The sequence below is a fragment of the Chelmon rostratus genome, chromosome 15 (assembly GCF_017976325.1).
Source record: "Chelmon rostratus isolate fCheRos1 chromosome 15, fCheRos1.pri, whole genome shotgun sequence".
Lineage (NCBI taxonomy): Eukaryota > Metazoa > Chordata > Actinopteri > Chaetodontiformes > Chaetodontidae > Chelmon > Chelmon rostratus.
This window is the reverse complement of record NC_055672.1, coordinates 6,333,957-6,361,034: the sequence shown is the minus strand read 5'-3', so window position 1 is coordinate 6,361,034 and position 27,078 is coordinate 6,333,957. Positions and strand designations below refer to the sequence as shown.

Sequence of the window (27,078 nt, the reverse complement as noted above, 5' to 3'; positions counted from 1 at the left end):
GACACTGCCTCTGTTTGTAATTTTTCCATAAAATGGTGACAGAACTTTAATGGTTCCACTTGTAGCTTTTTATACATCAATACATCACGCCCAGACTTGTTTATCGCTCTGTGTCCCGGCTGTGAAATTGCCTCCTCTGAAGCTTTGGGGAGCATTTCCAGCAAATGCTCGTCCGAAGAGGCTGTTTTCTGTCTGATTTTATGAGAAGGCTGTGAAACGGTTTTAAAGATGTTCTCCTGATCGTTTCATATGAACGCAAGCATTTTTAGATCACTGGGATGAAAGAGCAGGGATCATTGGCTAACCCTGCGTGCAAACACACGTATGATTTGCACGTTTTCTCTCCTTCTTCCTCTCATCTTTTTAACTAACAGGCCTTGTTGACATCGTCTGCAGGAGCGTTAATTAAATCCCAATTCCAAAAAAGCTGCGACGCTGCAGATAAAAGTAGACTGAGCAATCATTCGCAAAGGAGCTGTACATACCAGCAACAGTTTTCTGAAGTGTTCCTTTATCCAATCATGTGTTCACAAAGTGGTGAACCTCGCTCCGTCTTCGCTTGTGAGCGACTGAGCCTTTCCAGGATGCTCCTTTCATACCTAATCATGATACTATCACCTGTTACCAATCAACCTGTTTACCTGTGGAATGTTCCAAACAGGTGTTTTTGGAGCGTTCCACAACTTTCCAAGACTTTTGTCGCTCCTGTCCCAACTTGTTTGAAACGTGTTGCTGCATCAAATTCAGAATAGGCAGATATTTACAGAAATCAATGAAGCTGATGAGGTCAAACATTACATATATTGTGTTTGTGCTGTTTTCAGTTGAGTATCTGTCAAAAAGGATTAGAGAACGATCACATTCTGTTTCATTTCTGTGGTACACAGCGTCCCAGCTGTTGTAGAAGCGCGGTTGTAACTCCAATTAAGCCAATTTTCAAAACAGTATGAGAGACTAAGATGTCTTTGTGAACTAAATTATTTTACTGCAAACTTAAGAAGTCTGCCTTAAGAATTTTTAGCAAGACAATGAAGGGAAAAATAGGGGATTCAACATGACAGAGTGCATAAAAAATGATCCGCTGTGTTGTACAGCAGTGAGGGAGTGAAGAGAATAAACAGAAACTCTTCTGAATCCTTCAGCTGAGTCAACAGCTCTTTCCTTTCTTCCTCCCTCCTCCCTCTTATTCTTTTCTCATTCATCCTGACTCAGAGGGCGGTTTGCTAATAGGCCACATGCGTATGGGGTAGTCTTGGATGGCGAAGCATACAGCCGGGTGGTATTTTGTCTGTATGCGTCTTTGTGAGTGTTTTTTTTTTTCTTTCTGGACTTAAAATGCAGATTACTGTGCAGTTGTTGGCTGCGGCGCTGTTATTCTCCACACCCTGCCTGTGTCCTGTCTTGGCGATACGGATTTGGAGCAGCAGTGTAGCAAGCACATGCAGAGGATTAATTTTCTAACAGGTTCAACAGGTTTTTGTCACCTGAAGAAGTGTTTATTTGATAAAACCGAACCCGTGCTCTCAGCAGTGTGTTCTGATGAGGTCACGTACACTGAAACTAAAACAGAGAACTGAGCCCTTTCACTGTCACCGTGTGCTCACAGTAAACATCCACCAGGAATGACGTTATAGATAGATAGATAGATTGACACAGTGAAATAAGTGAAAATAGGTGAAATAGGACTATAAACAACAAACTATACATATTAAATATCAAAATAGCAAGCAGTAAAAATTATATACATAATAATAAAATAGCAAACAGTAGTAATAAAAAGTATTGTACAAAAAAGAGTATATGCAGCAAATGGCAGTCGTGTGTTAACATGTGTATGTGTAGAAAAGCAGTACTTCGACTGTGCAGAACACTGTGTTTAGCCTTGGTGTCATGCATGAGCTGCATGACACCAAGCATGCATGATGCCCAGCTTTGTCAGGTGTTACTCAACATGGCGTCTTACACAGCGAATTACATGAGTGCGTTGTTTCGTCACCAAGTCCGCCTGCTACGGTTGCAGCCGGTCCAGTCATTCCCAGACGCAGCACTGACAAAACACCACACCACATCATTTCTGAAGTAATATTTGGCAAGGCTGTCACAATCAGGATCACTTCAGGCCTCAGTGAAAAGATGAAATGTGATCAAAGCTTCGTGGAGAGACTGAACTGATCAGAATGTTCAGTCTGTGAGTGGAGGATCCAGGTGCAGGTGGAACTTTCATAGGTTGTCATAGTGTAGATGATGTCACAAGTTGAATTTCAAAAAGGGGGTCTTTGGCCTATAGCGAGTGTAGTTAAAGCACCTGCGCTGAGATGATTAGGAGATGCAAAATTTTCATTGGATACCTAAGATTAATGATGCCAAATGCAAAATGTCAGCTCATAATGTTAGAATTCTAGTTAAAAAATGTCGAATTCCAAAAATAATTGCTCACTTTAATCGTATTATCTCAGATTTTGATTGGAATTTTGCTAATTTTGCTAAGTATTGTCCTGTATGTATGCTTTTATGTAGAAATCCTAAATAATTTGATGAAAAATTGTGTTTTTTGTCTCATACATCGCATATTAAGTCAATAACTTTGAGCAGCAGCAGTAGACTCTGTATCTTCTCATCTTCTCTTCGCATAATAAGTCATTAAACTCATAACAACACGTGTGATTATGTGATTAAGATCACTGCATGTCCCAGTAAATTCAGTCAGGAAACTGGTTTGTCATTAACTGGCTTTAAGTCGTTGAGCTCTTACTGCAGGAACATTTTTATGATGCAATAACTATCAACACTTTAGGTGCTGCTGTGGGAGGCTGGGTGGGGTTGGGGAGGACGGGTGTGTGCGTGAGCGTATGCAGGCTACTTCAAAAGTGCTGACGCAGCGCAGAATCATTCATTGAATCACTGAATCGGGATTGCTGTGAAAAACGCCCTCCTTTGTCTCACAGAGGTAACGTCAGAGCCACGCCACAGTTTAAGGGTCCTGCTGGCCTTCGTCACACTGACCATCCTCAGACTACGCCGACAAGTCTCATAACAAACAACGTTTTAACGTCTGCTCGCCGGCCTGAGGTGGCTTCACAGGGAACACAGTGTTCTGGGCGCCAAAAACTGCAAAAGAGATGTGAGAAACATCTCTGGTTTTGGAGATGAAAGGTGCAGAAAGGTCAAAATACTTTTATGAGCATGAAAACGACGTGATGGCTACGCAGCAGCCAGATCTCAAGCCAGTTGAACACCTATGGGAGATTCTGGACAAGTATGTCAGACCAGGCTCTCGCCATCATCAAAACACCAAATGAGGGAATACTTTCTGGAAGAATGTTGTTTATGTGCTCTGTTTCTTGAGCGGTGACCTCATGTGGCCTTGAAACCCTGTTCCAGCTGTGTCTACAGTACGTGAGTGTGTTTTTATTAGAGCGGGTTTTGTTAATGAGACCGCATGCTCGCGGGCCTTCAGGGATTCTTATAATAGAACATCTTGGGTTTTGTCTCTTGTGTCTTTTATTCAACGTAAAAAGTATTTTAAAAAATGATGATCTCTCCTCTCCCCTAGGCTCGCCTTGCTCCGGGGGCTAACTGCTAAGCATGCTGGGTAAGGCTCCACCAACGACCAGTAACCTGAACCTGGTGACCGCAGAAGTTTCTGACGCGACGGCGAACCCGGACGAACTGGACGGTATCGATATGGCCGAACTCGTGGAGAGCCTGGATACCAGAGAGCTGGACATAGGCGAGGCGGAGGAGATCGACTGTGATGGGAGCTCCATAGGTGTGATTTCGCCCTCGTTTCACCCAAAAAACAAGACGTGAAAGAGAATATAACAGCAAACAGAACAGAGTAACCCAGAGTAATACAAACACATGCTGTAGGTGTGATGTGGAAACACAATAAATCTGAGGAATGCTTGGCAAACCAGCCAAAATCCAATTATAACTGAACAAAGCAGCCAGCTATTCTGGTGAAAAGAGATAAAACTTCCTTCCTGGAACTTTCCAGATTCGTTGTTCAGAAACTAGATTTATATGACCACATAAGTCCAAAGCAATAAGTTTGTCACAGTCCCCTTAGGCTTGTACCCAGGGTACAACGTGAGCCCACTTAGTGTGGGAAAATAGCCAAAAAGTACATAAGAAAAATAGCTGGTGAGTATCTAACAGTGCAAGAACATGAGGGTGAATCTTTCCATAATTTAGATCTCACAAACTTTACCAGAGAATAAACAGAAACATTCGATCTAATGGTGCAGACAAGGGGAACAGAGGTGATGCAGCCTACTCGCTCCAAAGCCGCCTGAGCAGAAACATCACAGTTTCTATGAAGACGGCATCTACAGTGCATGATGGGAGCATTCAAAGTCAGTGGTGTGCACAGACTTTTTGAAGGGCAGGGGCAGAAAGGAAAAAAAGGGCACATATAGCATGTCCTCGCCACTGAAGAGGGCACGTGTTTTGGCTCCCAGGGGGCACTTTAGAGTGCGTTTTGGCGTCCAATCGGGCACTTTAGAGTGCGTTTTGGCATCCAAGAGGGCACTTTAGCGCGTGTTTTGGCTCCCAGGGGGCACTTTAGCACGCGTTTTGGCATCCAAGAGGGCACTTTAACACGCGTTTTGGCTCCCAGGGGGCACTTTAGAGCGCGTTTTGGCGTCCAAGAGGGCACTGCACTGTTCAAAGTGAATTATCATGCATTCATAATGCTTCAGACTGCACTCATGAACACACATAATGCTTTTTGATGCGCCACATCAACACTCAGGAAACATTGTATGCACATGTGACTTATAGTGAATTCGGATGCTCTTGACTTGTTTACGTTAATGTTCATTATGCTAGCAGTCCATGCGGCATCATATGTTATCACTGTATGCGTTCAGTAAAGTGCAGCACACCCTGATGCATCTATAATCATACATGTTTCATCATAGTGCCATAGTTAGCCATCACGCTAACCACCCGCCTCTCTCCTGCTCCCAGGGGACTGTCGTATCCCGTTTTCAGCCGTCTACGCCACAGTGGGCTTTAAGGAGGCCAGTGCTAAGGTCTACCTCCCCACTGTGCCCATCACCGCCCGGATCCTGGAGGTGGAGCGATTCACCACCGCACAAGACCGCTTCAACCTGTCGCACCACAGGAGCGTCAACAAGGTACAAACACGCAGGGGTCATGGTGGTGTTTCTGCAGAGATTCAGACGTTATTACGATCTTTCCTCGCGCTCCTTACCTTCATTCATCTCTCACTCAAACACTCACTGCCACTGCTCCCTTAATGTGTGTGTGTGTGTGTGTGTGTGTGTGCGTGTGTGTGTGTGTGTAGTCTCTGCCGGCAGTGTTTAGGATCGAGCTGAAGCACGGTGAGTTCACCTGGGTGATTAAGAGGAAGGAGAAACATTTCATGGAGCTTCACAGAGAGCTGAGGACGTACAAGACTTTCATGAGGATACCCCTGCCCTCACGCAGGTCAGCGCGTGCCCACACACACACACACACACATACACACCCTGCCGAGGGGAGGCATCAGTGACATATTAAAATAATAGTGTTACAATTTGGGAAATAAACTTATTTGCTGTCTTGCCAAGAGTTAGATGAGTAGATCAAGACCTCTCTCTACACACTGAATGAAAGTTAGAACGAGAAGACAGTTAGCTTAGCTTAGCATAAAGACTGGAAACAAGGGGAAACACCTAGCCAGACTGTTTAGACCTGATTAGACCTGAATATTTATTGGCGACTGTAATTACGAGCAGTTTGTTTGCGCTTCAAACTAAAGCAGCTCGTTTAGGCTTTTTAAAAGAAAACCTGTCCAAGCTGGGAGTAGCTTTCTTGGAGTAATACGTTTTCTCCGTATACACGGACATGGATTCCTGCTGTGCAGCATTGCATGACTGCAGCAACAGTTGCCAGGCGACCAGGACGTCTCCAGGAAGTCTAATTCGGCCTAAAAAACACCACTTGCCATTTTTCCATTTCTGTTTGTGCATGTCAAAACAGGTTTAAGATTCGAGGTGGTGGTGGTTGGATTTTTGAAAACAATTTGGACAAAGCCAAACCAGCTGTTTCCCCCCTGGTCTCTATGCTAAGCTAAGCTAATCACCTCCTGACTCTAGCTTCATATACAGTGTGCAGACAGTGAAAGAAGTGGTATCAATCTTCTCATATCTTCTTAAAATATATGTTTAAGTGCATTAATCTGCTACTTCAGTAATTAATCAACATTTGCATAATACTCTCTGCAGCACGGCAGCACTGACATTTAAACTCCCTCTGTTTTCTCCGTTTTCATTATTATTATTCTATTTTCCCCTCCCTCTCACGGCCTCCTTTCTTCTCACTGCTGATGTGCACACTTGAAAACAAAGGAATGCTACCCTTGGACTTTAAGAGGATTAACTTTCCCCCTCCTCTCTCTCTCTCTCCCCGTCTGTGTTATTTTGCCTCTAAAATAATAAGAGTTTTCAGTTCAATAAGTGAGTCGACCTGCAACCCGTCAATTTATCCAGGTTTTTAGATTTGCTTGTCTAAACACCCGCTGGCAGGAAAGCGCACAGGAAATCATGTGTTTTTAATTATGAGTTATCATCTTCGGCCAGTGGTTGAAAAGAAACAGCTAATTTCCCAAATGCTGCGTGGGCTTTGTCGAGTGCTTGTCTGGAAAAACTGTCTTCGAGTGCATTTTTAATTCGCCGTTTTTTTAATTTCCTGCCTCAGCCACACCGTGAGGAGAAGGACCGTGAGGAAGAGCGAGGTGAGGGAGATGCCCTCCCTGCCGCGGGGAGGGGGAGACGAGCTGGTGCGAGACGAGCAGGTGTCCAGCAGGAGGGTACGGCTCAGCAGCTTCCTCGCCTGCTTTCCTGCTTGAAAAATCCACTCTTGTCGTAACTTCACTTTATTTTAAGGAGCTCTCCTGGCACTCGCTCGTTGCCATGGCATTTAACTCCTTGCCAGCACATGTATCCTCTAAAACCCTCTCTGACTGTGTGTGTGTGTGTGTGTGTGTGTGTGTGTGTGTGTGTGTGTGTGCGTGTGCATGCTATATGCCTTTAAATGCATGGAGTTTGTCATTAAAATACTCACAGTGGCCAAAATACAGTGTGTGTGTTTTTGCAGAGACAATTAGAAGACTATTTGAACAAGCTGCTGAGGATGGCCATGTACCGCAAATATCACCATACTGTGAGTAATCATACTAAGCACTGCAAGCTGTGTCACTTTAACGTCACGCCATAATGACTGCCTGTCGATCCATACATTCAAATTTGTGCTTATTATTTGTGTGTATCATACATTTCTCTACAAGTATTCACATCCTAAAGTACTAATGCATTAATGCAAACATGCTCAATTACAAGCAAAAGTCCTTTCATTTAAAATCCTACTTAAGTAAAAGTACAGAAGCATCAGTCAAATGTGCTTATAGTGAAAGCTAAAGTGCTCTGGTTTTAACGGCTTTATAGGTTTGGTAGTGGAGTGTGTTTGTCAACGTATGGGTCGGAGCCCTCCGAGGCATCGCCAGAAAAACCTGAAGGGTCATGAGATGATTAATGTGAATTTTCCCGTAGTGTTTTTGTGTAATATTGGTTCATTTCAACAGTTATTTAAATTAAACCTCTGAAAATGTGAAAGGAAAAGTGTCTCTTTGCTGGAAACGAGACGTGAGAGTTAGCAGGTTTACTGGCTTCACCTTGATGTTTTATTAAATTATTAGTGTTTTCATGTAAAATCTTAATCTGAAAAGTAGTAAGTAATTATACAAATATAGTGAAATAAAAAGTACAATTCTGCATAGTGGATAAAATGGAAAGACTCAAGTAAAATACATGTCAGCTACTGTAGATACTGCACTGTAGAGGTAAACATTAGTAACAGTGTTTTCAGCATTTTACTGCGTTCTACCCTCATTAGGGAACACTGAGTGTTGATACAGATCATTGATGTGTTTACCCAAAGCGCTGTGTGCTTTATGTTGACACACTAGAGGAATTTAAGCTGAAACATAAGACAGTCTTGCTTTTTTTCTGCAAATTCCATATAAAAAAAACACACAGATTTACTGTATTTATATTTAACTTGACAGTACAAGATATAAGATATTTAGTCTTTAGTATAATAATTTATGGAGCTTTAAAACAGGCAATGCTATGTTTAGCCGTAGCATTGTGCAACATGCGCTGACATGCATCATTCTAGCGCATGAAAAGATCGTATGGGAGGTGACGACACGTGCTGGGATAATTTAGGATGAGCCGCATTGCTTCCAGGTGCAGCGTGTGCGTGGATGTGATAGCTGCCTGCTCACAGTCACATGTCCAATGCGAACGGCACAGTATGTATCAGGTCCCTTTGGCCCGTCTGTACGAGAGTCACCGTGTTGCCTCTTCTTCCTGTCTATTCTCAGATGGAGTTCATTGACGTCAGCCAGATGTCATTCATTCATGACTTGGGGCCCAAAGGACTGTGAGTGTTGTCTCGTCCTTTGAATCCCTCTTCTGCTTCCCATCGCTCCTTACGTCCCAGAAGATATTTAGCTATTTCTCTGTCTCTTCCAGGGAAGGGATGATCTATAAGCGCTCAGGCGGACATCGTATCCCTGGCATGAACTGCTGTGGTCACAGCCAGGCCTGCTACCGCTGGTCCAAACGGTGTGTGATTACTCCTGTCCTTGTGCATTGTGTGCCTCTTGTCTTTTAGTCTTTTTCTGCTTGTGTCCCATCGTTTATCTGCCATGTTCACAAGACGTACATCGCTGTTCTCGACCGTTTTCTTTTTTCTTTTAAAGAAGCAAACAGTTTCAATTTAATGTGATGATGGTCAAGGAAGGTTTAAAGTTTTAATTTTTCTCGATGGATTAAAAAGAGGGATTAGCGCTTTCTTTGAAGCTGGCGAACTTGTCTAAATTGTAGGTGTGATGGATGCCGCGTGCAGATTTCTGGCAGGAAACTGTCTGATTGTGGGTGTTCAAACACGGCGGCCACTCGTTGCGTATTTAAGAACACACTACTGATCAACTCGTAATAAGTGCTGGTTTTGGCTATCAAAATCTCAGTAGCATCTTCAAACCAGCTGCGCTGGCGCACGCTCGCCTCTCTCTTCATCTGTTTGTCTGTTTGTTTCCCTCTCTCTTTGTCACAGCCAAATTATTATGTGAGCGAGTTTATTTTTTTATTTATCGCTCTCTGAAGACAACACAAAAAAGAAACCCACACGTTTGAAACGCGCGGCCCATCCACCTACATCCGCGTGTCGATTTTCTTCCTACATCCTTTCTTTGAAACAAGAAATATAAGAAAGTGGATCACCGGAGTCAGCGGGAACTTTACACAGACACGCACTTCATAAACCCTGATGATGATGATGATGTTGAGGAGGACTGTGCATGTGTGTGTGTGTGTGTTGTGTAGGTGGCTGGTGGTGAAGGACTCGTGCCTGCTGTACATGAAGCCAGACTCAGGGGCCATCTCCTTCGTCCTGCTGCTGGATAAAGAGTTCAGCATCAGGATGGACTCCAAAGACACAGAGACCAAACACGGAGTCCGGATTGACAGCCTCTCCAGGTTATATTTCTGTGTGTGTGTGTGATGACTTCCTACAGTAAAAGACTTTCAAGAGACGTCCTGCAACAGGCGTAGGTGGAGATCAATAGCAGACATGGAGAAATACTCCCTCCCTTCACTGGAAATATATTGCATTTCATTCAGATTTAGCTGATTCTGCTATCTCAGATGGCTAAAAGCATGTTTGCTGTCCAACTTGCACTTGAAATCTCAACCGTTGTTCCAAAAAATTAATAAATGATCACCATCGGGGCTCAAAAATCACAGCTTCATTGCTTAAAGCTCTTGTTGACAGTCTGTTGTTACAGTGCAGATTGTTTCCTTTAGCTGCTTTTCATTACAGCGCTCTTAATCTGGGGCTTATTTTATTTTAGGAATCATCGCCGAGCTCTGTTATCTCGTATAAACTGATCGGCAGTGTGTTAAAATAAGGGCAAAATGCCTCATTTTTTGGCAGTAACGCGGCTCGGGCCTCAGCCATTAAAATGCCCACATGTGCGCATGTATATATGTTCATATCTGTGTCCCTGCGCCTCCTCCTGGCAGGACTTTGGTGTTCAAGTGCAGCAGCTACAGACACGCGCGCTGGTGGGGTCAGAGCATCGAGAGCTTCGTGAGGAGCCACGGGAAGGCTTTCCTCCGAGATCACCGCTTCGGATCGTTCGCGCAGGAGCAGGAAAGCATCCCTGCGAAATGGTAAGAAGGCTGGTGGAGAACGCAAAGGTGGGGTTTGAGGGGAGCGAAGCTTTGCATCAGTTTCTTTCTGACAGACCTCTGTAGTGTGCGTAATTAAAAATTAGTATTTTTAATCATGTTCTCCACGGAAGAACTGCACACTGGAGAGTAAAATAAATAAAGCTCATCTTCCTCGTCATCTTCTCTGCCTTCCTCTGTCAGCCTTTCACTGGTAACTATGGAAATGTCTGAGAGGACTGAGCAGTCAACTCTCTCTTTGCCGTCTTTCAGGGTTTTTTTTATTTTTTTTTTGTGCATTCGCTCCCCCTCAGCTGGCACATTCTGTGATATTGACTCATCCGTGTGATAATGTCATCACGCCGTTTTTGTCCTCAGCCCCTAGCCTGAGGGGAAGACGTAATGGAAAGAGATGGTGTAGTCCGGTGCTCGTGAGGTGAAGGAAGTTTGGGAAGTGAACAGACTCTTTTGTGACTCTTTTGAGGCAGTTTTCAGGCAAACTGTGACAGAACATATGGCTCTGAAAAGGCGGACACATCTATCAATTTACCGCAGCGCAAAGTCAAACATGTCAACACGAGCACACGTGACAGCGATGTCTGCTTCCACGACACTAACTGTAATTCGCCCTTGCAGGTATGTGAATGGAAAGACTTACATGGAGGACGTGGCCGATGCTTTGGAGGAGGCCAAAGAGGAAATCTTCATCACCGACTGGTGGTGAGTTCCAGTGTTGAAGTGCACAGTGTCAAAGATTTGGTGTCTGGTGTCAGGCCTGGCCTGGTGTGAGAGTGCAGCCTCAACCTACACCTCAGCGCTTATATTTGTGGATGTATGGTGTGTGATGTGGATATATTAGTGGATTTTTGTATGAAGGCCTGAGACGAATCCTAAAAGAGCGGGGTAAGGTTGTCGTCATGGCTACAAGATATGTCATGATCACGTGACACATGCGCACATCAAGTATCTCCATCATACATCCGTCTATCTTTGCACCTGTTTGAACACAAACAGTTACACAGAGGGATCAGCAGCAGTATTAAATCGCAGTATGCAGGTGATGCTGTAAAAATAGTGTCACGCAGCAGCTGAACATACTGCAGGATGGTCGCTAAAAGGCTTATTTCGGCAGTTTGTTATGCACGCAGGCCGCCACCGCGCTCCTGCCAAAGAACGAGCGGACAACTTGACGCTCTCGCACCCGGTTTGTGCTGTGCATGCTGTTGCACATTACATTATGTATTACCACAGGCCCTGGCTCCCTCGCAGGCAATACAATAGCGCAGGCTCTAATTACAGCCTCGTCCACACGCCCAGAATAGAAATACACTGACGGAAAAATACAGTCTCCGTGTTGTGTCTCTCCACGCTTCTGCTCCACCCTCTTTGTCTCCTCTTAATTCACCGTCGCTGATGACTTGATAGCATCATTGCGTCACCCAGCACGTTGCATGTGTACGTATATAATGAAGTTTAGGGTCAGTCGTGTGTTGAGTTGATCAGTCTTAATTTCACTAAACTGTTTGAATTGTAGGGAGACTTTTTCTTGGATTTGATCATTTGGGTTCATTCAATATTATCACCACATGACCTTTCAGCTCTGTCATAGCGTTATTATGGTCTTCTCCAATGGGAATTGAACACTGTACTTGTCTGCAGACACAGTTACAATATTCTTGATAGTGTAATTTCAAACGTAGTAGTTTATGGTCCCTGCTCGCCAAATGTGCGGCAGCTTGACGTGGCTGGAATCCCTCGGTTCCAAGGCAGTAATCACTGGGCTTATCGTCTTAACCAATGAGGTGTCAGCCTGCGTAACCTTAGCCAATTGCATTGTGGACATGTAAGCACAGGATGCCAGTGCGAGTGACTCATGAGACCATGTCATTAAGTCATGTCTATCATATGTACAGATGATGCATCCAGTTGTTTTCTGATTCTCTTAATGCCTAAATGCATAAAAGAACTGTGTAATTTTCTCTTTTGGTCTGTTTCTCCCTTCCTGTTTTCTTCAGGCTGAGTCCAGAGATTTTCTTGAAGAGGCCCGTGGTCGAGGGAAACAGGTGGAGGCTGGACTGCACCCTCAAACGCAAGGCAGTAAGTAGGCATTAGATCGTGGGAGAGGAAACAGTGTAGACTGTGTTACTGCATGCTGCCCCAAGTAGCACACAGGATGAAATAATCCTCAAATAGATCAGAAATGATGGATTCCCAAGAAAATAAACCACTCATTTGCAAGCTATAAGAATGATAAGATGTTACATAAAATAAATACTATATTAAATTAAATTAAAACAATCAGGGTCTCTTCTTCTTCTCCTCTATTGAATACAGAGAAATAGGTGAACAGGCAAATGCATGAAACAGCATCCAGCGTGTTCATAAAATAGTGTTTTCCTCTCTGTCTCTCTGCAGCAACAGGGAGTGCGGATCTTTGTGATGCTGTATAAGGAGGTGGAGCTCGCCCTGGGCATCAACTCGGGCTACAGCAAGAGGACTCTCATGCACCTGCACCCCAACATCAAGGTAACAAAGAGGAGATATATATAAGTGCACTAGGTTTGATAGACAAAGCCAGAGTGTCTGTTGTGAACACAGACCGTTAAATAGCAGATAATATCATTATATTTATGCTCTTTTGCAGTATGTGCTGTATATTTGAATCCATGCATGCTGTAATTCATGATTGTGGCTCAGGTGATGCGTCATCCAGACCACGTCTCCTCCTCCGTCTACCTGTGGGCGCACCATGAGAAGATCGTCGTCATCGACCAATCGGTGGCCTTCGTGGGCGGGATCGACCTGGCGTACGGCCGCTGGGACGACAGAGAGCACCGGCTGACGGATGTCGGCAGCGTGACGCGCTCCGTGGCCCTGGAGCAGGTCCGACACACACACAAACACACACACACACAACTAATTACAACGGCTTGTCCGCGCTTCGGAGCTGCTGGCAGTAAATGTGGTTGACAAATGGTGCAAATATGAGGAGAGGAGAGGAAGTGGAGAAAATGATTTCATTCAGGCGCAGCCAGTGACAGACTCGGTGACAGCCTGCGGTCATAGTGTGTGTGGACGAGCGCAGAATATAAGAACCAACACTTTCGCGGTGGCAGCTCTTCATTTTCGTGACACTCGTGCAGTAGAAGCACACACACATTCTCAACTACACCAGCATATGCTCCGCTACTGACCTCCAGAGTCAGTGGTTTTATTTACTGTGTAATAAGTAAGATTTTCCATGTTAGCATGTCAGGATCCACTTGTTTCACCGTGGAAATTAAATGATTTTGTCCTCAGTCAGATGTCTTAACAGCTTCTGAACAGACAGCCATTCAGATCTAGTAGTTTCATGGTCCCCCTGGGGATGGTTTTCTGGATCCCTTTCCTCTGCGGACGCTGTCCAGCAAAGTTCCACCTCGAAATGCCACCAAGGTGCCGTGCACTTTCCTGAGCACAATCACGCTCTGCGGCGGACGAACGTCATTCTTTAAACATATTGTGTTATACATACATACATATGTTTGTTCCTTCAAAAAAAATGGCTGCGTTCCCCTTGAGAAAAGGTCATACTCATAGTTCCCAGATGATAAATCAGTGTTTTTAGGCTCTCTTCAACTTTACCTCCAACACCAAAGATGTCAAGATTGCAATAAAATTTCACATCTCTGTCCTCTTTTAAATCTCTTTTTAAGATACACATTTTTAAAATGTGCTTTTACTTAATTAATACCTCGTCGTGTATGTGTAATAATCAGTTCTATTGATTTGTTATCATATATTGTTATCATATATTCATTTCTTTATTCTTACCTTTATGTTCTCTTTAGAATGCTTTTATTTTAATGTCATTCTAATGGATTCTATTTTGCTGTTGTGTGGCACTGTGATACACATACGCAGTAACTTAATTGTGTTTTGAACTGTACTGACCTTCTCAATGAATCACATTGCTTCGTGAAGCTGGGATGTATTGTAAGGTGTTGCATTAGACTGCATTACTTTTAGCTCGGTGTCGCTAATAAACCAGCAGCTGAACGTGCATCCCCTGCTGTGTTCGTGCACCCAGGCCGGCACCACCAACACCCCGTCCAGCAAGGCTGTGTCCTCTGTCGACGGCGTCTCCAAGAGCAACGGACGAGGGACGCCGCCCAGCGACCCGGTGGACTTGCCCAAGCTGAAGGGGATCGGACGCAACAGGAGGGCTCGCTTCAGCCTGTACCGACACCTGCACAAACACACCCTGCAGCACGCGGACAGCGTCAGCAGCGTCGACAGCGCAGGTGCGTTTACATGAGAGGAGTATGAGTTGCTGAGTTGCAGTTCACCGTCATGTCTTCATGTTCTGTGTGTGTGTGTGTGTGTGTGTGTGTGTGTGTGTGCAGGGAGTGGCTCAGTGCGAAGCCTAAAGACAGGTGTTGGAGAGTTACAGGGCAACACGCGCTTCTGGCACGGAAAAGACTACTGCAACTTCGTCTACAAGGACTGGATCCAGCTGGAGAAACCGTTTGATGGTCTGGTGCACGCATACACACACACACACACACAAACACACACACACACTCACACTCTAAGCTATTGCAAGGTCTTAAATCATTTTCTGTATTTCCCGACTTAGTATCAAGATCTTATTTTTTCACACCAGTTTGATGGAAACAAATAGTCGTCTGAAAAAGTAACACAGAGTGAAACTGAGCACCATTAAACACTTATTTATTCCACTTTTCTTCTCACCTTCTGTCTGTCCCTTTTCTTTCCTCTGTCCTCTCGCTGCCTTCATCGGGCTGCTTCCACTGCGAGCAGACTTCATCGACAGGTACACAACTCCCAGGATGCCTTGGCACGACATCGCCTCGGTGGTTCATGGCAGAGCCGCCCGGGATGTGGCCAGACACTTCATTCAGCGCTGGAACTTCACGAAGGTACACCCACACACACACACACACACACACACACACACACACACACACACACACACACTGTGGACTGTGTACATTAGCAAACACACACTGAGGTGTAGAGCAGAATTAAAACTTAAAGCTCCTTTAACCTGGATTTCATGAACTTGACAGAATTTAACCAGAATTTTACTCTTTCTAACATAAAAAAAACAAGGAAAACAGGACAATAAACACTAAGCTGTTGAAATCTTCTGGCTGTAACGCTGGAAAAACCACCTTCATCCCCACCCTCATGTTTTCCACGGCATCAGCTTTTCCCTCTCTTTCTCCTCTTTACTCTTTTCCATTCCTCCTCTGACTTTATACTCACCCTCTCTGCCCTCCCGCTGTCTCCCCTTCAGATCATGAAGCCGAAGTATCGCTCTCTGTCTTATCCCTTCCTGCTGCCCAAGTCTCACTCCAGCGCCGGCGAGCTCAGATACCAAGTTCCTGACTGCGTCGATGCCAAAGTGCAGGTAAAACACGCCAAGTTTTCACTTAATTGCACTCATAAAACAACACGCATTGTGGGAAAATGCGTTTTCTTTCTCATTAATTACACAAAAATGAGAACCAACCGTTAAAAGGAAAGAAAGAAGAGAGGAAACACAAGAATGGTACACAATCCTACTTTCCCTGCACTTTTTTTCCCCACATCCCTGTCTGCGAGCGAGACGAAAGAGAAGGAGCGTTAAAAAAACTCTCCACGGGCCAAAAACTTACATAACTCCAACGGCTTGCGCTCGCTGAAGGCTTCTTAGCCACAAGGAACCGACCTTTGAGTGAAACGCCTGACTAAAATAAGAAGTGCATGAAGATCCCATCATGTTTTGTTTAAGACAAAGTGTTCTTTTGCTTTGTGTGTCGACTGGTTTAAAGTTAACTGGTGAACTGGTTTCCAGTTGACGCCTCTGGGAACGCTGTGTACAGCTTCTCCATTACTACTGACTACACCCGCAGCTAATGATACACAACACGTCTGAAAATATGTCTTAAAGCTGGATTTGGTGTTTCTTTGAAATTACACTTTTTAAAATTATTTACCACTAATTACTGCTGTAAGTTTTATTAAACAGAAGTACTCAAAGGCTCAGTTTATAAGCTGGGAAAAGTCATGAAAAAGTACATTTCTGTTTATACAGGTGTTTGCTTTTGCCTTATAATCATCACTAGTTATTACATCAAGTGTTCCTGAGCCCATGTATTAATCCCCTTTATCCAATCATGTGTTCACAAAGTGGTGAACCTTGCTCCATCCTCACTTCTGAGCGACCTCCCCCTTTCATACCCAATCATGATACTATCAACTGTTACCAATCAACTTGTTTACCTGTGGAATGATCCGAACAGGTGTTTTTTGGAGGATCCACAACTTTCCCAGTCTTTCGTTGCTCCTGTCCCAACTTGTTTGAAACATGCTGTTGGATCAAATTCAGTGAAGCTGATGAAGGAAAACATTAAATATATTGTCTGTTTTGGAATTGGATGTCTCTTATGATATCAAGAATCAAGAATCCTTTTATTGTCATTGAGCATGTCAACGAAATTTGCATTGCAACCCCCGTGCACATAATAAGAAAGATAATAAAATAAAGCAAAGACAAGGGAATAAAATAAACTAACATGCAGTAAAAATACGCATTAATGCAATAATAAAGAAAACCAGAAATATAATATACTAAGACAATAAAAATATACCAAAACAATCAAATATACTAAAACAATAAACAATAAAATATACCAACAACAGCTGAAAATATACTAGAATGTATATACTGAGATACAGCTGGCATTTAGATAAGTGTGTGTGTATGTTATATTCTTGCTTTCACCATAATACACATGCAGCCATGCTTGGCTGGAACTGCTGTCAACTCATGTCTAACAGCACACATTCACATGCATTCAGCTGTCATGCACCAGGCTCGCGATGCAGCCCTGCTCAGTACTGCCTCTATAACAACCCCGTCTGTGTGCACAAGGTGTTGCGCTCAGCAGCGGATTGGTCGGCGGGCATAAAGTACCACGAGGAGTCCATCCATAATGCCTACATCCAGGTCATCGCCAAGAGCAAACACTACATCTACATCGAGGTACAGCAGCAGCGAGGCCAGAGCGTCAGATTAAAAGACTGTAGTCCGACATTGCTCTCCGCTCTGTAACACCTGGTTTGTGCCTCCCTTCAGAACCAGTTCTTCATCAGCTGTGCCGACAACAGGATGGTCTACAACAAGATCGGAGACGCCATCATTGAGAGGATCATCAGAGCACACAAGTACTTCCCCTTATTCTAACCATGTTTTTATTGAAGTGGTGCTTGTGATTATAGGAAGGAAGATTTGTCTCTGTGTAACTGAGGCGTGTTTGCTCACAGGGAGGGTAAGAAGTACCGCGTGTACGTGGTGACCCCTCTGCTTCCCGGATTTGAGGGGGACATCACCACAGGTGGAGGGAACGCCCTCCAGGCCGTCATGCACTTCAACTACAGGTAAACCACATGACACTTCGATGGCACGGAAAGAGGAATAGTGAGGGGAAATGAGAGTGTCATTGCAATTCAGCTGTACTGTCTTTCTTACAAACAAGGATGCATGTGTGCAATATTCATGTGCTTTTTGATGAGTTTTGGATCTCCTGCCTCCTCAGAACCATGATCAGAGGAGAATACTCCATCATCTCACAGCTGAAAAAGGAGAGTAAGTACAAAAAATCACTAGAAATTAAATATCTTATACCTGATGTTGAGGTTAGAGATGGAAAAGTGCTAATATTCTCCCCATTTCATCCTCTATTCTAATATAATCCTAAATTCATAATGTACTCCGTTTTTGTATTTTCTCTTTTCCTCTTATCTCCTTTCCTTTCCTTTCCTCTCCCCTCCTCTCCTTTCTTCTTCTCCTGTCCTCTCCTCTCCTCTCCTCTCCTCTCCTCTCCTCTCCTCTCCTCTCCTCTCATTTCCTCCTCTACTTTCCTTTTCTTTTCTTTCATCTCCTTCTTCTCTCCTTTCCTTTCCTTTCCTTTCCTTTCCTTTCCTTTCCTTTCCCTCCCCTCCCCTCCTCTCCCCTTCCCTCCTCTTCTCTCCTCTCCTCTCCTCTCCCTTCCTCTCCTCTCCTCTCCTCTACCCTCCTCTCCTCTCCTCTCCCCTTCCCTCCTCTTCTCTCCTCTCCTCTCCTCTCCTCTCCCAGTGGACGACCAGTGGATGAACTACATCTCCTTCGCTGGCCTTCGGACTCACACTGAGCTGGAGGGACGCCTGGTCACAGAGCTCATCTACGTCCACAGCAAGATGCTCATCGCTGACGACAACACAGTCATCATCGGTTAGTCTCTCATCTGCTTCCATCACCTTCTGTCTCTTTTTATTTCTCTCGTGTCGTTTTTCGCCAACTGCTATTCGAGGCAACTGGCCTCTCTGCCTTGACACCGTGGAAATGTGATAAATCTAAAAATCTGGCTTCATTTCTCTATCTGTCACCATGTGTGCAGCTAACAAATGTGCATACAAATGCTGTTAGAATATGTGGTGACAGCTGCAGCGTAGCTCTGCAGCGCCCTCTGCTGGCTTACAAGGTGAAGCTCATTCTCTCTCTTAACAACAAACAGAACAAATCAAAAAAAAAAAAATCCCCGAATACTCTCGGTCCTCTTTTTTCTCCTTTAGAAATCACTGTAGCATCAATTTTTATTAATTTGTGTTTATGATAATAAGTTAAGTCAAATAAAGGCATAAGATCTGTTGTTTATGACTAAGTGTATCATGTTTATTTTAGATCTGTTTAATGTGTTTAAAGAGTTTATGCAGAGGTTTCCATCCTGATGTGTTTCTCTCAGGTTCTGCTAACATCAACGACAGAAGCATGCTGGGTAAACGCGACAGTGAGGTGGCCGTGATCGTCGAGGACTCAGAAAAGGTCCCCTCGGTGATGGATGGACGGGAGTATGAAGCCGGAGCCTACGCGCTTCAGCTTCGCCTCGAGTGCTTCAGGTGTGTGTGAATGAACTTTCTGAACATTGTGGAGAAGTGATTTCATCTGATCGAGTGAAAAAGCTTCATTTTAAGTCATGTAAACTTACTGTTTCTGCCTCTCTCTGAGCAGGACTGTCCTTGGAGGCCACACTGACACCAGTATCGACCTGTCTGACCCCATCAGCGATCGCTTCTACAAGGAGGTGTGGATGACCACGGCTGGCCGCAACGCCACCATTTATGAAAAGGTACGGTTGGAAACATCAGGTGGAAACACCAAAGTCATTTGGATTTGTCCTAAGGGAACCGTGAATATTTTTCTCAGATAGGATGCTTAGATATCAACCATAATGGACTAACACTGCTGTCCCATGCTGAATCTACAACAGTGGCTAAAAACCCGTGCATTTTGTTCAATGAAGCAGCGCTCATGTGTGTTTTTGTGCTGCAGGTGTTTCGCTGCCTTCCGTCATCCCTAGTGCGGAACATGGCCGAGCTGGAGCAGTACCAGTCCAAACCAGGTCTGGCCCAGACCGACCTGACCCGCGCTCAGGAGGAGCTGCGCAAAATCCGAGGCTTCCTGGTCCAGTTTCCTCTGGACTTCCTGTCCGAGCAGAACCTCATGCCGTCTGTTGGGACGAAGGAGGCCATGGTGCCGACTGAGATCTGGACATAAAGGACGTGCCACGCTTACACATCTGAGTCGAACTGTTTCTTGAGCATCTTGAGTGAAGGACCTGGATTGTGGTTGTCATCAAATGCGTACTGCTGGATTTGCAAGAGATCGCCTTCGATCCATGGATTGATATGACCGTTGGGCATTGATTAATCTCTCAGATCTGTAACAGTAGTCACAGCTCACAGGGTAAGCGCTAGTTTTTTTTTGGATGTATGAAGAACAAAAAGACGTCAGACTTGAGGACTTGCCTGACAGCATTGTGACTGCATTCAATCTGTTGAGGTGGAAAACAGGCACGTGGACTTGGGGCTTTGGGAATCAAACTCCGCTCCGAGCTCTTCGACCTTTGGACTGCTGGAAAAGCTCACAAGACAGCGAGGATTTCTAAGGGACCAGCGACAATGAAACAAACACTCGGCTCTCAGCTATATTAAAACACACAGAGACGGTGATGCATGTGCTCTGCTGAGTTTGTGATGTATGCTCGTGAGGTGCATTAGTGCTATATGCTGTGTATGAGCTCACAGTGTTGCTGAGCCTGCGTTTAAAAGCTAGCTATATCAGATGCTACATCAGACACACCTTGAGAATCTTTTCTGTAAAACAAATCCAAAACACGTGCTCGCTCTTTAGCACATGCTCAGAGACAATTTTACTGATTGGACAGCGGTGCATGATTTACTAACTGTGCTCAGATCTTGTTAACACGATTGCTACAATGCATGTGCCAATCACGTCTCTGGAAAACCCCTCAGGGACACGAGGGAGTACGCAGAGACGCTTTCATGCTGAAATCAGAGTGTCGAGCCGAACCAGGTGCAAAAGCTAACTCGACTCAGTTGAATCATACTGTCTCCAGAAGGATGAGTGGAGAATTACTATGGCTGAGGGTGTGTGATCAAAGGCTACAGAGGAAAATGGTCGTGCCAGCGGGCAACTTCAGAGGGCGGACGAGACAATCGGCCCACAAATTCAAAGGTGTCATTTCCTTTTTGCTCAATAGGTGGTGCTAGCGTCTTAAAAATACAGTTTGTGTACAGCTGCTACAGCAGGTGAAGACTTACATATGTTTTTAATGTGGAGCATGGCAGTTTCACTTTTAATTCTTATGTGTGCAAATAAGATGACAGTACAGGGGAAATCCTTTAAAACACACACACCAGCTGAAGTCAAAGAATGAAGAGCCTCTTTCCTGCCTTTGAATTTGGATATCATGAAATAACACCTGTCGATAGCCCCGCTTCCTTATAGTTCTCATCGCTGGTCACATTTGGTTGGAAGAGACTTTCAGTAGCTGCAGATGATGTAAATGATTGCATGGACATGTATCTCCATCTACGAGTCTGGTCTTTCAGTGCATTGCAAGGTACACAGTGCAGGGGAAATTCTTTGGAAACCCACGCAACAGAGGCTTACATCCATGAGAAATGGAAAGTCAGCGAATGAATTATGTGGAAAAATGCGAACACCTGTTTAAGTATAGACCACTATCACACGCTTGAGGGCTTGATTGAACAACACCTGTCACATAGATCCGATTCCTTTGAATCCTGTTGGGCGTGTTCGGTTTCACTTGTTGTTAATTAGCCTGTTGACATCTCAGACAAGCAGCTTTTTTAATGTGCAGCACCACTTTCTCTGGTCCGGTGCCAAATCGTACTCAACAAACCTGGTCTCTCGCCGCTTTGCTTCAGGCTGATTTAGTGGCTCCTGAAGTTCCTTTTATAATCGGCAGAGTTCAATCATTATTTCAACTCTTATCTCTATTTAGTAATTCGATTTTTAATCTTATACGTGGGCCACGCCATCAGTTTTACACACAAGTTGAGTTTACTCTGTGAAAGCAGAGCAGAGCTTTTAGCTTTTGATTATTTAACAGGAGTCCTGAGCGGAGCCTCTTTCCAACTTCACGCAGGACTCCTGACTCCGTTGAGATGCAGTATTGTCATTGTTTCTGCTCCTATCAGCTGTCAGCTCCTTGGTGATGATGACGACAGGCTCTCCTCTCCAGGTCTTCTAACTTGTTAGTGTGTGCAGTCTGAACTGGGCCTTATAGCAATGGCTGTATATTCTTATAATATGCAGTCTTTGAAACAATGAAAATAAAAGCTATATTTTCCACAGAGGCTGCAACTGAGAGGCAAAGCCCTCACATGAAGCTAACAGATTGTCATTGCTTCTTACATTTCCTGGCTGTTCCAGTGATTTCTTGTTGGAGCTTTTTACTCAGAGCAAGTGGAAAATTCTTTCACGGTGCATTTCTTTTCTTTTTTTTTCTTTATTGTTGTTGTAAAGTCACAGAGAAATGAAGCTTTTATCGGGCTTCTCATGCCATGTGACCTGAGGCAGTATATGTGAACTCTGTTTCCTGATTTCTTTTAATTTTTCATAGTATTCAGTGTGTCTTGTCTGAACACCAACCTCCTCTAAATGTGAAGTAGAAGAACCACTCCTCAAGACTCCGGCTGTTCTGTTATTTCTCAGACGTTTCATTTGGCAGAGATGCTCAGTTCTCTCTCGGAAAGGCCTCAAGCCCTTTAATTCAGCGTCGACGTCACGGACCCGACATGCGAATCAGTGGCATTTATTTAACCGACGCAGACAGCAGCTGCATTGTGTGGGATCTGATGATGAAATATTCATCTGTAAGTGGGACCAGGGAATTGATGAGCCTCAACTGAAGCGCTAATGTTTGGAAACTTTATGCTCTTCGTTTCTGCAAAGTCCTAAACCGTTCAGCTTTTTATTGATTTTGACAACATCGCCCGTATTGTTTGCCTTTGCTGTATTTGTCACTGCATTATTTATGGATTATGAATCATGCAACATTCTTGCATTAATGTTTTAAATGTATGGCATGGTTGTATGGATGGTTTATGGATCTGAAACTAAACCTCTGTCAACTCTCTGTACCCTTTTGGCCTCGTTTAGCTGCTCTTGCTTCCACTCTGTTTATGTACAGTATCCTCTTTTTACAGTTGAAAGTATTTCTAATTTATGACTGTTCATTTAACAAAATGTAACTCATAATTTAAATGGCTAACAAATAAAAACATCTTGTAAATATATATATTTTGAGATTTTGCATCTGACGGTTCAGATAAATACGAGCCAAACGAAAACTTTCCAGTCCAACTGTTCTTACACAACAAGATGTTTTAACCTGTTCCCCAAGTCCCAGCTGCTGGTTAGCCAAACATGGCATCTCAGCTTAACCCTAACTGATACCTGCAAAATCAAGAGTTTTTTGTTTTGCTTTGTAGAAATTGGCAAGGAGATGTTTCTTCCAGCTGCCATCTTGGTTTAGTGAGAGACAGTCGCAAATTGAAAAGCAAGTTCATGTAAAAACTTTATTCTTTATTGTTTTTCTTTAGCAAATATTTAATGGAGGATTAAAAAAAAAAACTGTGCTCTGTGACTTGAGAATAATCAATGCAAAAAAAAACTCAAATATTGAACAAAAGCAATGATAAAAGGCAAAATTGCATCAGTCGTTTAAATGGGAACAGGAAAGACTGTATGTCATGGTCTCATAGTGCCTCTGCTTCTAGAAACCAGGTGTTAACATCTCCATTACAGTACTTTAATATTTTATTTCTCTGCTTAGATTGCGATTCACACAGCGACCAGTTTCAGAGAATGATGAGCTGTTAATACATGAGGCCCTCTGTCGGTGCCAATTGTTGTGCAATACGAGGAAGGCTGCTGCTGGTGAGCTTTCTTTCCTTGCCAGTGTTGTAAACCACAAGACCGACATGTCAGACGTATTGAATGTGGCCCTTGTGCCATTCATGCCTGTCCAAATGCTCAGCACAATTGTGAAGAAGATAGCTACGAGGGAAATTCTTTGGAAATCCACAGGGGGGGAAAAAAGCAGGAGTGTGAGAATCAGGAATTCACTAGTTGAATTCTGTGGAAAAATGCTCTCACCTGAAAAGATCGAGTGTGGGTCGCGTATCTCACAGATCTGATTAGATCTGATTCCTTGGAATGCTCCTGTTTGTGTTGAAGTATGAGAAAAAGTCCCCCCTGTTCATTTGCCTGCAAGCAGTTTTTCAATGTGCAGCACCATCTCCTCCGGCCAGGTGTGAGATCCCGCTCAGCTTTGTTTAAATATGGTTGGAACAGAAGAATCTCAGTACCTGCAGGTGCTTCTGTGCATCAGGTAACTCCACTCTCTCTTAACTACTTAACAAACCTAATCTCTCACAACATCGCTTGCATTTAGTGGCTCCCTCAGTTCAGTTTATGTTGGCAGAGTTTAATCGTTATTTCCACTCTTATCGGCTGCCTCGACCACGGTAGGAATATTGGTTTGGAATTTGAGTTTATCTCACCGGTTGGGAGCACGCCATCAGTTTTACACATGAAGTTCAGTTCACTGTTCCATAAGGAAACTGTTCAGCCTGTGAAAACAATTGCATGATATGTTGTGTGGCTCTGAAGGGAAGGGAACGCGGACAAGGGAATAAAAGCCAGGATCAAGGATGGAACAAGTACGTAGATGCTTTACTCAAGTGAAAGCAACACAAAAATGCAAAGTTAACTAAGACAAGGACCAGTACGACAAGAAAAAGTATGTAAACATAGCGTCAAAATAAAAAGTGGTGCTGGAGAGGAATCTCTCCTATGTCTTTTATGTAACACTCATGCTAGTTTCATCTATAGGACTGTATCATACAGTCATCACAGTATGATGCATTAAATCTGAATCCGCAAAGCAACTGTCAAATAACTGCAGTGGTGTAAAATGTAAAAGTATTTCCCTCTGAAATGAGTAGAAGCAGAAAGAGGCATAAAAAGGAAAGTAATTAATGTGCCTATGAACTGTACTTAAGTATAGCACTTAAGTAAATGTACTTAAATACATCCAAGCACTCTTATGAACTGTGTCTTGTCACCAAATTTATGAAAGTGCAATGCTGAATTGCTGAAATGCCAAATAAGAGAAAATGAAGTGTAGGCAGTGTAGCTGTCATATATATAAATATGATTTCTTCTTTTTGTTCAGAAAATAAAACCGTAATATTCATGTTAAAGTCGTCATGTCTTTGAACAGCACCCATGGGGACACACACATGGATCATTTAATAAAAACTGGGCTGCTGGAAACAAACAAAAAAGAAAAAGTTTGGGAGTCCCTGCTGCCTCACTAAACCCCGCCCAGGACCAGGCGTGGTTTGCTGAGCCAGTCGGCTGTGCGCTCCCCCCCACCTCCCTCTGCGTGTTCACTGGCTGTCACAGCAGCGGCTCCGAGACCCACAGTAGCAGCGATCCGCTCTCCACGGCGCTTCACCTTCCCCTGCACCGTCTCCACCCCGCAGACATGGACCTGGAGGTGCTAACGCACCCGGCGCGCTCGCTCTCCATCCTCCCCGCCTCTGCGCTCTAGCTGTGCGCTCCCGGCCCCAGGCGCGTCCCGCTGCCGACCACAAGGAGACCGCCGTGTTATTTCGTCCGTCGCTGAGACATCGCCGCGCAGGACAGCAGAGACCGAGCGGCAGAGAGGACCACACAGTCGTGACGGCAGAGGCCGTTTCAGGATACCGGGCAAGTGAGAGCGGCTTTCCGCGTCCTCCATCATGGCGAGTGACTCCCCAGCTCGGAGTCTGGACGAAATCGACCTGTCCGCTTTGAGGGTGAGAGGATGCTGACATTTCTACGAATTTCTCAAATGTTAGCTTCATGTGAGGGAAACTGGCGTGTGTGTGTGTGTGTGTGCGCGCGCGGGCGCGCATGTGTGTGTGTGTGTCGCTCTCTCGCACCTGACAGCGCTCCCTGAATAGCAACCGGGCAGGAGAGCCGAGGAGGCTGCGAGAGGCGGATGTGTGGGAGACGGGCAGCCAAGCCGCCACAATGTGTCAAATTATAGATCAGATTATATATAGATTATTAACTAACGCGGTCGCCGCCTCGTGCATCCATCCCAGCCGGACGCAGGAAGGCCGGCGCGTGTGATGCTGAGGTAGCCGGGATTCTGCTGACCTGGATAGTGTGGGGTTGTGCGTCTCAGCCTATTATAGGCCCATCAGCCCTGATTCAGACAGCAGTGGAATTTAACCTATTTCTCCCACGCGCTGCTGATCCTCTTGGCTCGCATGAAGCTGTTCCCTCCGTCGTCATTCCTGCACAGTTCTCTCCCCTGAATGGGAAACTAGTTTTACCTCCTGCTGGTCTTGGAGCTGTTCACCTGGTGTGTGTGTGCGTGTGTGTGAAAGAACCTACCTGTAGTCATCTTCGCCTGCTGCAATATTCTATTGTTCATCCAGCGTGTGCTGCAAACAACAACGCACTCACACACACACACACACAGCCTCCTGCGCTTGTGTTAATGCGTGGATGCCCATGTTTTCGCATAGCTGGGCATGGTGTGTGTTATCCTCAGTGTGTGTGTGTGTTTCTGATGTCTGCGAGTATGGGATGCTGCACGTGAGGAAGGGGCTTCAGCTGAAGACCTGTTTGCTGCTCCGAGAGACAAAACCACATCACACACACAATGCAGCTGTTGTCTGCCTGCCTGTATTTACCTGCTTCCTCGTCTGCTTGATTGCGCCCGCACGTCTGTTTTCATGCCCTTTATTCTGTCTGTCTTTGCCTGTCTCTTCCCCTCTGTTCGTGTCCCTTTTGCCTGTCTCTGCGTTTCAGCTTCAGTCGCATCCATCCACCCGCATGCTCTTCCTCCTTCTTATCAATTCTATCGCCTGATTCTGTTTTTTTTCCCCCCAGCATCTTGTTTGTCTGACTGACTGAATGTACCCCCCCGTCTATCTGCCAGCCGCTCTGTCTCCTGGCATTATCTCTTTCTGCCCTGCCTGCATGAAGAGTAATGCTCACGGGGGGAAGGTGAATGAATTGTCGTTACTTTTGAGGTTTGCACCCACGGTAATGTGGCGTGTTTTCAGCAGTGGAAAGGAGAACATGAAAGGAGAAGGAGGAGGAGGAGGGGGGGGGTGAGACAGACAGAGACGAAGAGGAATGAGGAAGAGGAGGGAAGTGTCTGTGCATTGGGAGTCAGCCCATGCATGTCCTGTTCTTTTCAGAGGCGTGATGTCAAGCTCATGTCTCTCGCTGTGACTCAGAGGCCGCACACACACATGCGATGTCACGTATGTGAATCTAAACGAGCGGGCCAATCAAAAGCGGCCGTTTGGCACCTCTTTTATTTCACGTGCTTGTATGCGCACACTCACAGCTCATTACCAGAGAGAGAAAGATCCTAAAACTTTCTTTGGCCAGCAAGTGTTTCGCAAA

The 27,078-nt window shown here is 44.7% G+C and overlaps 2 protein-coding genes across 3 annotated transcripts in view; both read left to right on the top strand.

Annotated features, from left to right (window-relative positions):
* pld1a (phospholipase D1a) overlaps nt 1-22,930 on the top strand; it is a 31,284-nt gene extending 8,354 nt beyond the window's left edge. The window contains exons 2-26 of the mRNA XM_041953591.1: nt 3,554-3,769; nt 4,972-5,141; nt 5,312-5,454; nt 6,706-6,817; nt 7,105-7,170; nt 8,393-8,451; nt 8,544-8,636; nt 9,396-9,548; nt 10,095-10,244; nt 10,878-10,961; nt 12,257-12,338; nt 12,657-12,767; nt 12,939-13,124; nt 14,311-14,524; nt 14,627-14,755; nt 15,045-15,163; nt 15,544-15,657; nt 17,164-17,274; nt 17,368-17,456; nt 17,556-17,669; nt 17,828-17,877; nt 18,367-18,501; nt 19,013-19,166; nt 19,279-19,396; nt 19,600-22,930. Coding sequence (XP_041809525.1) covers nt 3,586-3,769; nt 4,972-5,141; nt 5,312-5,454; nt 6,706-6,817; nt 7,105-7,170; nt 8,393-8,451; nt 8,544-8,636; nt 9,396-9,548; nt 10,095-10,244; nt 10,878-10,961; nt 12,257-12,338; nt 12,657-12,767; nt 12,939-13,124; nt 14,311-14,524; nt 14,627-14,755; nt 15,045-15,163; nt 15,544-15,657; nt 17,164-17,274; nt 17,368-17,456; nt 17,556-17,669; nt 17,828-17,877; nt 18,367-18,501; nt 19,013-19,166; nt 19,279-19,396; nt 19,600-19,824 — 3,165 coding nt within the window. The 5' untranslated portion in view covers nt 3,554-3,585 and the 3' untranslated portion in view covers nt 19,825-22,930. The remainder of the gene's footprint in view (nt 1-3,553; nt 3,770-4,971; nt 5,142-5,311; nt 5,455-6,705; nt 6,818-7,104; nt 7,171-8,392; nt 8,452-8,543; nt 8,637-9,395; nt 9,549-10,094; nt 10,245-10,877; nt 10,962-12,256; nt 12,339-12,656; nt 12,768-12,938; nt 13,125-14,310; nt 14,525-14,626; nt 14,756-15,044; nt 15,164-15,543; nt 15,658-17,163; nt 17,275-17,367; nt 17,457-17,555; nt 17,670-17,827; nt 17,878-18,366; nt 18,502-19,012; nt 19,167-19,278; nt 19,397-19,599) is intronic.
* A 2,137-nt stretch (nt 22,931-25,067) lies between these two features.
* The window catches only part of tnika (TRAF2 and NCK interacting kinase a), a 62,197-nt gene continuing 60,186 nt past the window's right edge, over nt 25,068-27,078 (top strand). The window contains exon 1 of one of the 2 annotated variants that reach the window (XM_041953588.1): nt 25,068-25,466. In XM_041953588.1, the coding sequence (XP_041809522.1) occupies nt 25,410-25,466 (57 nt within the window). In that variant the 5' untranslated portion in view covers nt 25,068-25,409. The remainder of the gene's footprint in view (nt 25,467-27,078) is intronic. The other variant, XM_041953587.1, reaches the window with a different exon arrangement.